The sequence below is a fragment of the Anopheles cruzii genome, chromosome 3 (assembly GCF_943734635.1).
Source record: "Anopheles cruzii chromosome 3, idAnoCruzAS_RS32_06, whole genome shotgun sequence".
NCBI classification, from domain to species: domain Eukaryota; kingdom Metazoa; phylum Arthropoda; class Insecta; order Diptera; family Culicidae; genus Anopheles; species Anopheles cruzii.
The window spans coordinates 86,086,714-86,100,129 of record NC_069145.1 but is presented as its reverse complement, the minus strand read 5'-3'; the positions used below and the strand labels follow the sequence as shown (position 1 = coordinate 86,100,129).

The following is a 13,416-nucleotide window of genomic DNA, read 5'->3' as shown; positions in this document are numbered from 1 at the left end:
TGCGCTGGCTAGCTGCTGCGGCGTGGTATAATATCGCCGTTGAATTAAACATTCGGGCATTACGGGGTGACATTTCATTCGAAGCATTTGTTTTCCCAGGTCCCGGCCACGATTAATGCGTTTCTGTTTGCCCAAAATTCGGTAGGCAAAAGGCTGCCGGTTGGCGTTGCTGGCCGATTTGTTGACCAGCGGAAGGGAAGTCCGCGTCTGGTAGTTCCCTTGCGATGACGTGTTCCCGTTTTTTACACATTTTAACCTCGCATCCACTAATGGATTATCATCGCCTCGAGTGCCTCTGTGAGAGCCTCTGCGAGTGCTCAAGCGAGTCGTGCGGCAGATTATGAACGTCAGGGCATATAAACGCCTCCGGCACACAGCATTAGCTCTGTCGACCGCACAATCATCAGCATAATTACTGGTGGGATTAGAGAGGGTGGATTAGTGTACGAGAATTATGCTGCGCCCCGTTACTGGGTACGTGAATATATGTCGTGACTCAATTTTTGCCGCCCTCAATACAGTTTGGTACGGCGGTGATTGAGTTTGTGGCTGATTTGCTGCAATGGCCTTATGCTTTGAACAAACAAACTTTGCGGGGCTCATGAATAAATTTGTCGAACAGAGAGGTTGCCACCAGAGTAAACTCCCTCTGCGGTCGCACTTTGGTCGCCTCGGCTGATTGCGGGTTTCACAAAAAAGTTGTCTTCATCCAATCAATCTGCCCAGCTTCCGGTTGGGCAAACTTTACCCCCTCGAGCCCGAGGGGCAAAAACTGCATCGGACGGCCAACACCTCCAGCAATAGGAGAGAGCGCAATAGAGAAAGAGCGAGAATAAATTCTGGAAGCCAACATAAACTGGATAAATACCAAAGGCCCACCGTGCGGCCTCGAATGTGTTTTATTTTTGGTTGGCTTTTTCACTCCGATGCCACGGAATGCAGCCTCTGCACGGCTTCTGCACGGGGACATTCTATTTTTATTCTCGCCGTTGCACCGCACTGCAGAAGCCTGTCCCTTTGCGGTGCGCCAACTCGCTAACCCTGATTATGGTTAGCGCAGTGAACATACCTGAACGTGGCCGTGCCGTGGTTACTTTGATTCCAGCTTTTCTCCTTTTTATGTCCACTGACAGGTGGGTGACGGAATTTGTCATAGCATTCCGTTCAGCAAATTCGGGGGATTTCGTTCCTTTCGCGTGTATAATAATGTTCCTGGCCAGATGAGCTGCAGCCCAGTGTCGGGTGTCCTACATTAGAGACCGGATCGTCAGAAGTGTGCCAATGCACGGATTTCCGTCCATCAATCGCGGCTGGCGAAGATGGATGGCCTTCGGTTGTGGGCTGGCCGATGAGCGCACCCGTCGATCGGCCGGTGCCTTTCTCCGTCGGTGGGATTTATTGGGGTACTCGGTAATTACAGTCTGCAGGCGGTACGCTGGCGGAACAGTAAGCTGTCCCGATCCGGTCCTGGTTGGTCGCATTCATAGGTAGTTCGGACGCGAAACGCAGCACAGGAGGCCCATGTTTTTGTACAGCGACCCACGGCGCCGTTTCGCTGGCCAGGGTCCGTTGATTTCGTTCGTTAGGGCGATTGTTTTCTCTGTAAATAGACGTGGGTTTTTGGCGGGGAAGCACAACAAAACGGAAATGAAACAATGGGAGCGGGCACTGCCTTCCGGCACTGCGTAGCTTATGAGGCAAGTGGCGAACCATGTTGCGCGTGGTATCCAACAGTGGCCCCAGAATGGGCACAGCTCGCCAATTGATGGATGAGGTCGAACCCGACACACCGATACCTACCCAGGTATGTCTCCTGCTGGGGCATGAACTCCTGCAGTTCCTGCAGTATCCGAGCAATCTCCTGCGAGTCCTTCGTGATGCTGCACAGCTCCTCCTGGTTGAAGTCGGGTGTTATCTGCTTGCAGAGCAGTATCTGACTTATCACGTTGCCCAGATTCGACGGTCCGGCCCGGTTCTCTGGCGAAAGGGAACAAGGCGGTGGCCGGACGGCCGGTCGTTGGCGTTGGAGGGTTAATGGGTTCATCGCCGGGAAGACATCGGCCCAGAAAAGGGGGGCACTGAACTTACCGTAGTAGCCGGACATGTCCATCGGTATGACCTGCACCAGTCGATGGCTTTTGATTAATTCTCTAAGAAACAGTTGAGCAAGATAGAACAGCAGCACCAGATGGGGGTTATCGGTGAGGATGCCTTCCGCGATGGCCCTGGGCGATAGAAAGAAGCAAAGATAGGGCAGGCTGTGATGGCGGGATTCGACAACGACTTTCCTCCTGCGCTCCTCGTAGGCAGCTCTTTACGTCCTTTACGGGAAAAACTCCCACTGGGAAACTCCGAAAGTGCGCCGTGGATTAATGTTACAAACAAAATGGCGTAGCACACCCCATAAACCCCATAATCGAATCGGATGAAAAATTCTCTTTGTTCCCTAGTAGTCCCTAGTGTTTTAGAGCAGTAGAAATGACGGGAGCAGAACACACACACCGACACAAAAACAATGGTTTTCGAAAGCTTTCCCCGACTCGGGGAAATCCTGTGCCGCGCGCCATGGTAATGATCAATAATTCTCACTCGATGTCCCTTTTTCGTCCGGCATTAGTAGCGTTTCCACATCAAACGCCAACCGGGGTTGCAACAGTCCCCGACTAGCACCATGGCGTCCATTACCGGCACCCGGTCGCCTTCCGGTTTGCCTCGCCCGTAATACCTTTCGCCAGTTGATTATGTCAATGTTCATAGTCTCATCACCATCATCACCATCACCATCATCATCATCATCTGTGTAGTACAGCGGGCAAGGGCACACAAACCACCCCGGACGAATGTCAACCAGGCGGCCAGCGAGCGAGCGTGCCGCCTCGGACGAGATTGGAGGAACGCTATTTGCGGTGCCCTCTCCCGGGTGCAGTCTGTGTTTGAGCACTCTATCTACCGGCAACAGTGGCCGGAATCGTAATTGGGTTATGTGCTTAAAGCTTATCATAGTGACCGTTTAGGACGGGGACGGATTCACCCGATGGACCACATTCGTCCCTGAGCAACTAAATAGATCAACCATAAAAAGCCCTCAGTAGAGGCGCCCGTAAGTGGAGTACGAGAAGAACGCAAGGGCGCACTTGCGGTACCCACTCCTGGCCAACGATGATTTGCGGTTTCGTTAGTGCATATTCTATGCTTTCTCTTGGATAATGCCAATCGCCAGGGCCCGATCGGAGCGAGAGACAGAAGCGATATTGAAGGGTTTCCGGTGCAGATCTCGATGCAAGATGCTGAAGTTCCGTCGCTGAAACAGGCTTTAAGCCAACAGGCTCTATCTGCTCCCGATTCATCTGGCTGAGTGCTGAGTTTATCGACCGGCAACCAGGAACTCGTCCGACACCGGTCCGGGAAGGACGACCGAAGCCGACGTCAATTAATTAACAGAATTGATATTGTGTCCGAGAACGCACGCGGGAAGTGGAGTGGCCCCCTTCGTGGTGCTAATTGCTTCAAGAGGCACCGACGGCCACATCGTTTGCGTTAATGGCGAGGGATTTGTCCGGTCGTTATGCGCGATGGTTCGGTTGAGACAGCCACGCTGTGTGGGGCTAGAACAGCGCGTGAAAGAGTTCTTCCGCCGAAGAAAGCCGGCAAGGGAGTCGTATCGTCCGCCTTGCACTCACCGGGGGGGGACCCAAGCAGAAGGACCCACGCCCTCCACCGCAATGTTTATGGCGGTACATTTTAACGGCACGTGCAGAGAAAAAGGTGAAACTCATTTCCAGGACCCGGGATACTTTTTTCGGCCCGAAGAGCCCCAAAAACACGTTCGCTCCATTTCGTTCCGGGTCGTCAGCACCGGCGGTGTCACCGGCGGGGACTGGGAAAACAGAAGTGAAGACACAGAGGGTCTTTGAAGATTTGCTTAAGTCCAAAATCATGTTTTCCCAGTTGGCCAACAAGTCGGGCGAGGCGGTGGAAAAAGTGTACCTTCCCCGTGTAAGAGGTGCACATTAATTATGCAATGAGGATCGAGGAATGGTTCTTCATAAGGTAAGTTTTCTGACAATTGCTTGAGGAGCTGTTTCGGATACTGCTTATTTAAAGCTCTTCCCGACGGGACTCTGTGTCCGTGACAATAATTTATTCATTCAAAATCCACCTCGATGACATCGCGCCATCGATAACGATGGTTTAACTCGATGAGCCACGCGATGATGGCGCTTTCTTTCATCGGGCGAATAAAGCATGGCTTTAATACAATCAGCTCACCGACAGCAGGTTTCAAACGCTAATGAACGAGACTCGTGTCCGTGGGCTCGGCATCCATCACCACGGTTCGGCTCCATTGGGCAGGAGTCCGCCGTGCCTTGGTCGATGACGCATAAAAATCTCTTCCATCTCAACGCCCACGGTACCAGGTAATGATCATCCTTTTGCCAGGCCCGATGATAATGGAAAAACAATATTACGTGTATCAGGAGACCCAGGGTATCCGGTTCGCCGGTTTCGATCACACATCCGGCCCGGATCACTTGGCTCGGCAAACGATGGCACGTCGTTGTCAATTGAATTTCCCGCCCAAATCGGAAATCGGAAAAGAGTGAAACAGAAACGGGATAGGAAGATGTGTGCCACATTCATGATTTTCTCTCGGCACGAGCTTCAGAAAGGTTGACGAACCGGCATTCACCGGCAAACGTCGGTGATTCGACACGAAATCGTTTCTTTCGGGTTTCCATTTTGTCATCTCTATATTTTGCAGATGAACGTTTCGAAATTGAAACGTAACGAGAATCCAACGAGTGTTTGGCAGACACCTTAAACCATATTGGTGAGGCCACAGTACGCTGAGCAAACGCATTTTCATGTGAGTTAAGCAACTCGGCTATTCGAAGTGATCCGGTCGGGTGTGTCGGGTACATGCATTGAGGTCGGGAGTTCTCAAAACTCAGCACAGCACAGAAGACGTGCATAATTAGTGTGCTTCATTACACGTCGATGGCCCGATGGCACTCTGCCGAGACCGAGCGTTTTCGGCCACAAAAGGGCGAACCATCACCCCTAAGGCGAGCAGGTTGCCGAAATGTATCAAAACTTTGCGCAAAAACCTGGCCCCTAAAACCCAACCCTCATCAAACATCGATGGTTCCCCGAGGAAATAATGAAACCCGGTCCCGGTACGTTCCGGGTGTGGATCATCGTCGGATCAGGTGTAAAGTGGCTGATAAATGACAGAGCTCCGTGTTTATGTGCCGGAAGAATGTCTTCTTCCTGCTTCTTTCTAACATGTCAACGGAAAGGTTCCGCCAACGGGAGATGGATTGGCCCGAGTGGCAAACGGTGCAGAGAAGTTTGGCGGTAAAGTGAATAAAATCACGGCGAGACCTTCAGCTGCTCGCTTAATGTGCACTGATTTAATGTGTTTGCGTTAAGCCAAATATTTGTTTCCAGTTTGGTCACAAAAAGAAGCTCTATACCCAGAAGTCCAAAAGGGTTTCTGGAAAATGTGTCATTTTTGTGGAAGCCATGACACAACGAAGGCATCACTTTGTCCAATACTAAACAATTGTTTGCTCGCGTTCACTTAGCGAATGAATTTACCTTTGGCCTACCTGAAAGCTCGTGAAACTATCTCTTCGGGCGCATGACCCATATCGTTGGATGTCCTTGAATTAGGGCACTGTAATAGATTCTCCAGGCTGCGCCACCGTGCAGAAATGGGTCCCTGGTTACCAATTTTCTAACTCACACCCGCTGGGCCATTGCACACTAAATCATACGTCGCATTTTCGGACGCCCATCGCAGGCGGGCAGGATTAAGAATTTGTCCAAATGGACCACGCGCAACCGACGAAGGCGAAATCGGCGTAATCCCTGTGTCTGTGTTCTCTCGTCTGAGAACTTCTGCGCCGCACCGCGTTCTGGTATAAATATTTTACAATAACACATTTTTCGCATCCCCATTTTCGCCCCAGCAATTGGATGTAATTTATTGCCCAAAGGCCTCCCTGACAAGTGGGATTGGCCGGAGCGAGCACCGGAGTAGCACTTCGCCCAAATGGACCACCAAAATGGTGTCACACCAGCGGTGGCATCAGTCGCACGGTACAGCTCTGGATGATTTACAGCGAATTATTTGAACTTTATAATCTCACCAATCCGCCATCATGAACGGTGTGGCAACGCTGCAGTGAGCGAGACGGGTTGATCGAAAGGATCGCTCCTTTTCTCGACCACCATTCTGGTAACGTATGCTTGGCAACCCACATTGGTGGCCCATTCATCCTTCCGTTGGACACTTGCAGGAAGTTTTATAGGACCTGGATGCGGTGTCGGTGGTCCGGTCACGGCAAGAACGAAGTGTTGTTCACTTGAATGGAAGATTACTCACACAAACTTAGACCGAATCCGAATCAACGTGCAGCGGAGGGAAGCAAAAAAAAAACCCGGAACCCCCGAGGGAACAGGAAGCCACAGCGTTAGTCCACAGGCCATTGAATGGTGGTTCTTGCGTGAAAAGCATTCCGGCCTCCGGCAAATAACTTCCTTTCGTTCAGTTTCCTCGGTACCGTCCGCTGCGGGACTCGGTACAATCATTTCAAATTCCGTTCCAACGGTGGTCCAACGTTTCGAATTGTTTGGTTTGAATTTTGCCTCTTCATTAAGTGGAGCCTCGGGATAAATCATCTAGCGGATTACCGTGGAGGATGTGAGCACCGGCCGCACGGTTTTTTATGGCCAAACGAATATGGTGAGCCATTACGAGTGTTCCAAACTAAGGTCCAACTCGACGATATCCACTTCAACACCTTTTTCAACCGTGCGGAAGGATGCGCCACACGAACACAGGTTGCGCTGAAGTTCCCGCACAGGTTCCCAATTTCGTTTACCTTCTTCGGAAGCAAATCCGTGGAGTCACGTTCTGTCGCTCCCACTCCCTGTCGACATTCCGATCCGAGACGATCCGAGCCGGTCAAACAGAGGGAAGGACTTTGAAAAAATGTCACGAAGAGCGGGAGTTGGAAGAGGCAAATAAGTTGCATCACCAGAAGCGAACGCCAAAAGCAATTGTCTCGGAGAGTTGCTAGAAACAACATCCGATCCATCCGTCCCGAGGTTCGCTGTGGGAAGCGTGACGAAGAGGAGCGCGTTGGACTTTAAACATGTTGACAGCGCGAGAACGTGACGGGAACGGGAAACGAGATAAGTAGCATAAATTTTGAAACCTGTTGGATGCTATTATCCTTCCACGGGACCGCGTCGGATATGAAGCGTAGTCCAACTTGGCCGGGGCGGAACGAGTTTGGACAATGAAGAGAGTTTTGCCAAGTTGCTGCAAAACTTAAGTCATTATGGCATAGTTTGCTAAGATCGTTCCGGACCGAGGAAGTCACTTTTCGGGGTGCTGCAAAATGAAGGACTCCACTTTTTGATCACTTTGTACATTGTGTTGCAACTACCTTCGACATGTTTAGCAATTATTAGTACGTCGATTACAGTGTCCCCGGGTGCCGTGGAAAGGTCCACCCGGACACAGGCGTAAAGCTATCTACTTAGCGGCATTATTAGCTGAAGAACAGTGCGACACTGTGGCACTGCGCGATGGTAAATATTTAAACTGCAAGGCAATTTCCAACAGCTCGCCGAAGAAAACAACTTCCGGCTCCCCGACCGTTGGACCGTGTTTGCATTTCGTTAGCCAGGCAACCGACCCGGGACGGGTCAGAAGAATATGAGAGAACTTTTCCGTTCCATCCACCGCGGCTTGCTGAGATCATCCTGTTGGGCACCTTCGTGGCCCAATTTTCGCTGCATTTACGCCTGCTCAGCTCCCGAGCGTGGTCGCAAGATCTAAGATCCCGCTCTGTGCTAAGTGCTGGTCCCCGGTGGGCTTCGGGGCATCGTGAAAGCGAAAATATGCTCCTCCAGTGGCGACGACCTCGATGATAATGAGATGGTAATCCGGTACCGTAAAGTCAACTCAAAACCGTACGTTTCGGGGATGACGACTAACGACCTGTTTAAATAGTAACTTACGTTCGAATTTGCGGCAGTATTAGTGCGGCGGTGTGCTTGCAGGCCTCGACGCACGATCGGCGCAGTTTTCGAATTTTCTCCCGCAGCTCGGGACAGTCTCGTGACTGGCCGACGTGGATGAGCAGGTCCCGAAACAGCGCCACTTCGCTATTTATTTCCAGGATAAGCTGCAATGGCAAAGAAGAAGGCAATCGAAGTTCAGTATTTCGAAACAGCACCAAACGGCAGCGTGTTATATGAAGACGTTCTAAACACATGTTTGTAATGAATACATTATTTGTTTTACGTTGCCACAACGAAGCTCAGTAAAACAATCGTCAAAACGAGCTGCATGTTGGAAAAGAAGTGAGTAGTGATTTCCCCCGAGAAGACACGCTCCCAATAACTCAGCTACGTCCGGCAGCCAGCTGGTAGTGGTGAGAATTCGTTGCATTTATGCATGGCTCCGACCAGAGACCTATTTGTGGTATGCACCGGTACGGCACCGGGAGGCACAAGAAGGGCCTGCATCGGCCGTACGAAACGTCGTAAGATCATTTGAATATTAATACCACACGGATGTGTTCTTAGTTTCCGAACAACCAAATCATTTGGGCACAACCCGCCCAAAACCCGACGACGCATCGCGCAGGGCCGTACATTCTTCGATCGTTGTGCAGTGCAATTTGGGGCTCCCACCCAGTGGGTAGTGGGAAAACTTTATCCACCACTGGCACCGGATGCGAAAGGCAACATAATAATAACACTCTGCCATGTCCGGAGTCCTCGCGAGGATTCCCCGCTTCCCCGGAAATGGGGTAAAGTTCGGTTCACTAGCACCGAAACAGAAACCGAGTTGAGTAAATAGTGAAGCGGATGCATACCCTTGGCTACGGAATGCAAATATTGCCCGAGCCAAGGGAGCAAACTGCAGTTGAGGGTCCTCTTTTGGAAACAACCCAACTAACTTTCTACGAAGTGGAAGATGTACGTTCGGTGTTCATGATAATTGATAGCAGATTGTGTTGGATGAGTTTCTTGGTATTTTGTGAGCTTCCAGTTGTTAGACTGTATGGTTCCATTTCTGTACTTCAACAGTATCGGACTAAATTTCAACGATATGAAAACATTTACATGCATCCTGTTGCATCGTTTGTGAAACCCCCGAAAGTAGGTGGCCACCGAAAGCGAAAGTTGGTGACGTCAGTAGGTGCAGGATTGCGGAATGGCTGCACCGAGTGGTCAGCATGTTGTAGCGAGCTTCGCCACAGGCCTCGCATCCTCATTTCTTATCATAAATAATACACCATCCCGTCGGCTTCAGACACCGTCTGCATCGTAAGCGAACCGTCCCGTCCCGGCGGTAGGCTCATTAAAATTCTATCGATTCCCGATCCCGTCGCTTACACGCGTCACTGAACTTAATAACCGTCTGCAGCTCAGCTGGGCCTTTCGTCCGTTCGTGCCGTCGGTAGTGGTTTTCAGCGTGAATGTTCTGCCGTTATGCGTACTACACCGCGTCCCGTAGGGTCGGTCACGGCAGCCCGAGACCGATGTGTAGCGATGAAAATGTTCAATATTCATAGCACAGTGGGTAACAGGTTGGAAGCAGCTTAATTCCATCGAGTGCTGACGATATAGCCAAGCTGCATTCCGGCGGCACCGGGCACCGGGATCCCGGTATCCCGGGTGTGCGTTGTTAAAATTTCAAAATGGAGTTTTTCCTCTTTTTAATACCATAGTTTAAGCATCCCGGAATTTTCTAGAAAGCCCGGGCCGTGATTTCGTTCTTTCGTTAGGTGGTACTACCGGCAGGAATTTATTAAGCAAAGTACAAAAATATTTATAATTAATTTAAAGGTTTGCGAACAAGAACAAGGCTACGTTGTTAACCAACTATTAAACGAACCGAAACGTGATATCATCCAAAACCGAACGCGCTGTCGGATGGGCTTGTCGCCTTACGGAACGTTGTTCCTGTTGATTTACGACACCATCGGGAAGCGAAAAAGGATCTTTTCGTTTTCGGAACGAACATTGTCAACCAATCGATATCGACAGACAACCGAAAGGACAGAACGCTTTCGGTGAATGCTTTCGGGTCTAATCTGCAAATTGCAGAGGGCCTATTTCACGCGCCCCGTAGCATAGTAAATTAAACAATTTACATAATAAATATCGCAAGCTGGGTGTAAGATTCAGTCAGACACCCGGCCGGCTTGTTGGCTGGGGAAAAGACCAATTTGTGGTCTAGACCTTTAATAAACTTAACTTCACAGCTACAGCTACGGAACCTTAAAAGCCAAATGGCCCCGTCATAGTCGTATCGTGCACGTCAAGCAATTCGATCGCTTTTTTTTGCATGTTGCTTTGCCGTCGTGGTCTGCTTATCTTAAGCAGTGAGCAGGCAGGCATATTTTTAATTATCATAATTACTTCTTCCACCACGCCACCCGGGGTGCTGAGCGTATTGAATTGTGCGACATTCGTGGTGGTGTATTAAAACAGCTCTCTCTCTCTCTCGGTGCAGCATTGGTTCCTGCGAGGAAACAAACGGTCACCGTACTGAACGTGACCGAAACATGCACACCGATCCCAAAGGCTGCCGAACGGGTTTGAGGCTTAATTAAAATGCTTCCCGCTGGGTTCGGTTAGGTTGGTTGGGCCACCTGTTGGGTGCGCGGTACTAGTTTAGCGGTACGAAAAAACTTTGTACGGTACTGCGAAGCAAGGTAAGTCCATGCGTTTGCCACCCGGCAAAAATCTTACTCGAAAGGTGACTCCCGGACGGTGGTAACGAACGAAAACCAATGCGTGACGTGTCGACCACATTTCGGTTGCTCAAGGTCCACCAGAGGTCCACCATCTCCGTCGGTTGTCTGCTTACAGTCTGCCTCACAATGTTGCTTGTTCGCTAGCTACCGTTAGAATGCGAAAGATAATAAAACCTACAACAGAAAGTGTGAAAACTCACCACAACAAAAACTGTAAACCACACAACAGCCTTCGGGTGAATTGAGTTGCTTGTCGCAAAAAAATGGTAGCGCAGCAGGGAAGACTAAACCGTAGCTGTGGTCTTCGCAGTTGCTTCTGCCTCCCATTCCAGGGGATTTATGTAGTAATGTTGTTTTCCTGTTTTACACGGGGGTGTTTGTTCCGCGTTAGCCGTGCCAATTAGTATCCTGCTGCCGAGAGGGCTTAAAAAGTTCATCTTCCCATCGCTTAGGCGAACTACGGTTAGGGCAGCATTTCAACAATGCTAATGTCTTTTGCCATTTTTTCTATGTTACCTCGATTGTGGTAGTAAAATTTACTAAACTAGTGGAATATCCTTTCACAAAAAAAAACTATTCTTGCTCTGATAATCTATGTTGATGCGGAGCGTAGTGTGTGCTCTCTGAATATTGTTTTGAAAATTAGGAATGCTTATAACACAATTTTGCAATATCCTGGTGGTCATCCGCAAATTTCCCGTCGACGGAGTGCTTGAAAAACTGATAGCCAAAACGTTGTTGAACATCCTGCAGACTGCGCCGGAACAAAAGGGGCTTTGTTCTATTCGCCGTACTGGGTTGGTACAGGGCGCCTGGTTTACATGATGGAGCAAAAGCTTTTAATTAACGTGTATGTTGTTGCTCTTGGGTGCAGTCGAAGAAACGGATGAAACATTTGGGAAGGGCTCTATAATCGTTGGTTGCAGCTGGTTGCCAACAACGGAGTTTTGGCAAGCCGGGGAGCCAAGTATTGTTTTCAATACTATGATCGCCTTAGAGCTCTACTTTAAATCAGTTTTGGAAACATTAATGGCAATTTGAGAGCCCAGTCCTTGAGCGCTATTGAGGTGGTTTCAGGTGCTGCATTAGAGTGAGATGCGTTTTGAAGGGCACTCCCCCCATTACTCACCGTGTGCAGGTTGGAGATTTGGCTAACTTCCACCGGGGTCATGTGGTGCACGGCTAACATGGTCGGTGGTCGGTTGGCAGTCCGCTAGCCGTCCGCTTCTTTCACACTCTTCACAGATGCACAGAGAAGATCACAGATGCTTCCGTTTCTTTCGGCCTCTAAGCCTGCTGCGTTGTGCGAACAACCCACAGCCACTATCGTCGTTGAGAGAACGGTTCCGGAGCAACCATTGTGGAAACCATTCCCATGGCCCGGCGAATCATACTTTCTAATGCTATCCGTTTCTCACAAAGGCCGGCTTTTCACTCAACACGCTGCTGGATTAAGGTGCATAATGATCAGGATGATGTTTGATGTGGAGAGTGGTATCAAATTGCCCTCATAAGTAACGCTCTATCATGGAGCAAGATCACCACGGTTTGGTGTAGCTTTCAAGTGTTAATACCACAAACGTATGATTATAATAGAAGGTGATCGAAGCGCTATGCCATTAAAATAAAGCATATGGAAATGCAGTGACGATGAAAGGCCCGAATCCTTCGCGATTCGTGACTAACGATGCTCCCGGATGCTGATCGGAAGCACATTTATCACATCCGTGGTGTCGGTGAATGTGAACGGCACACACCGACCGCAATGATGCAGCCCAAATTTGCCTGTCGAACCGTGAAAGCGTTTCTGGCTTCCTCGTTTCCGTCTGCTGTTTCTACTGTTCACTGTACCGTGACGCCTTGAGCGGTGCGCGGCTAGCATAAGCATAAAAAACGTACCGCAGAAAGAAAACCCATGTTGACTTGCTGGGGTCCCCTCGGAAAAGGTGGTAACAATGGTAATGGGATCGACAAACGGAGCGATATGTTAACTTGTGTGACTTCTCACCCTGCCAACAGCAAAACACACCGTACCAATCGGTCGTATCCACCCATCTCGGGATGGGTCCGGGACATGGACGATGGGGGAAAATGATGGCACACATTTTGTTGCGGATTGGGTCAGGAGTTAGCGGGCATCATGCCCGGGGGATGAGTTCAGTTTTGTCGGTCATCGGGTAGCGCACGGGTTTCATGTATTGGCGGTGCTGCGGATGCTGCTACTAAACTTCCCGAAACAAGGGAATGTATAGCCCGGAGGACATTTAGTGCGGCGATCGGGTCAGTCTGCAACACATTCTGCCAGTGGCCATCAAAGGTAGAAGGTCGGGTTGTTCGATGGACTGTTGTCTGCTGGTGTTAGGGAAAATGGTCAAACAAATTGGCCTTTTTTTGGTTTGTCAAAAGTTTAACAAATTTGGAGTTTGCTTTTGCTTGGTTTATACAAATTACAAATTATTCATTAAATAGCTGTATTCGCCAATTACATTTTTACATTCAGTCGATATTTGGTAAACTCCAATTTTATCCATCGCACGGAATGTCACTGTCCACTAGTCCAAATAATCCTTCGTGAGCATGTCGTCAGTTTAGCTGACCGCCTCCCAGTTCCTGTGACAGTTTGATT

General features: G+C 49.7%; 1 protein-coding gene across 1 annotated transcript; it reads right to left on the bottom strand.

Moving 5' to 3' along the window:
• Positions 1 to 1,481: 1,481 nt before the first annotated feature.
• LOC128273572 (uncharacterized) lies at positions 1,482 to 11,979 on the bottom strand. Its single transcript, XM_053011567.1, has 5 exons — positions 11,920 to 11,979; positions 8,038 to 8,204; positions 2,089 to 2,225; positions 1,801 to 1,977; positions 1,482 to 1,600 (listed from the first exon to the last, which is right to left on the bottom strand). The coding sequence occupies exons 1-5, from the start codon at positions 11,977 to 11,979 to the stop codon at positions 1,482 to 1,484; spliced, it is 660 nt and encodes a 219-aa protein (XP_052867527.1).
• Between the last annotated feature and the right edge of the window lie 1,437 nt (positions 11,980 to 13,416).

Coding starts and splice junctions, on each gene's coding strand:
- LOC128273572 (XM_053011567.1), bottom strand. CDS start 11,979: ATGTTAGCCGTGCACCACATGACCCCGGTGGAAGTTAGCCAAATCTCC. Junction 8,205..11,919: donor AAATCTCCAACCTGCACACG/GTGAGTAATGGG, acceptor TTGCCATTGCAG/CTTATCCTGGAAATAAATAG. Junction 2,226..8,037: donor ATACTGCCGCAAATTCGAAC/GTAAGTTACTAT, acceptor TCTATCGCCCAG/GGCCATCGCGGAAGGCATCC.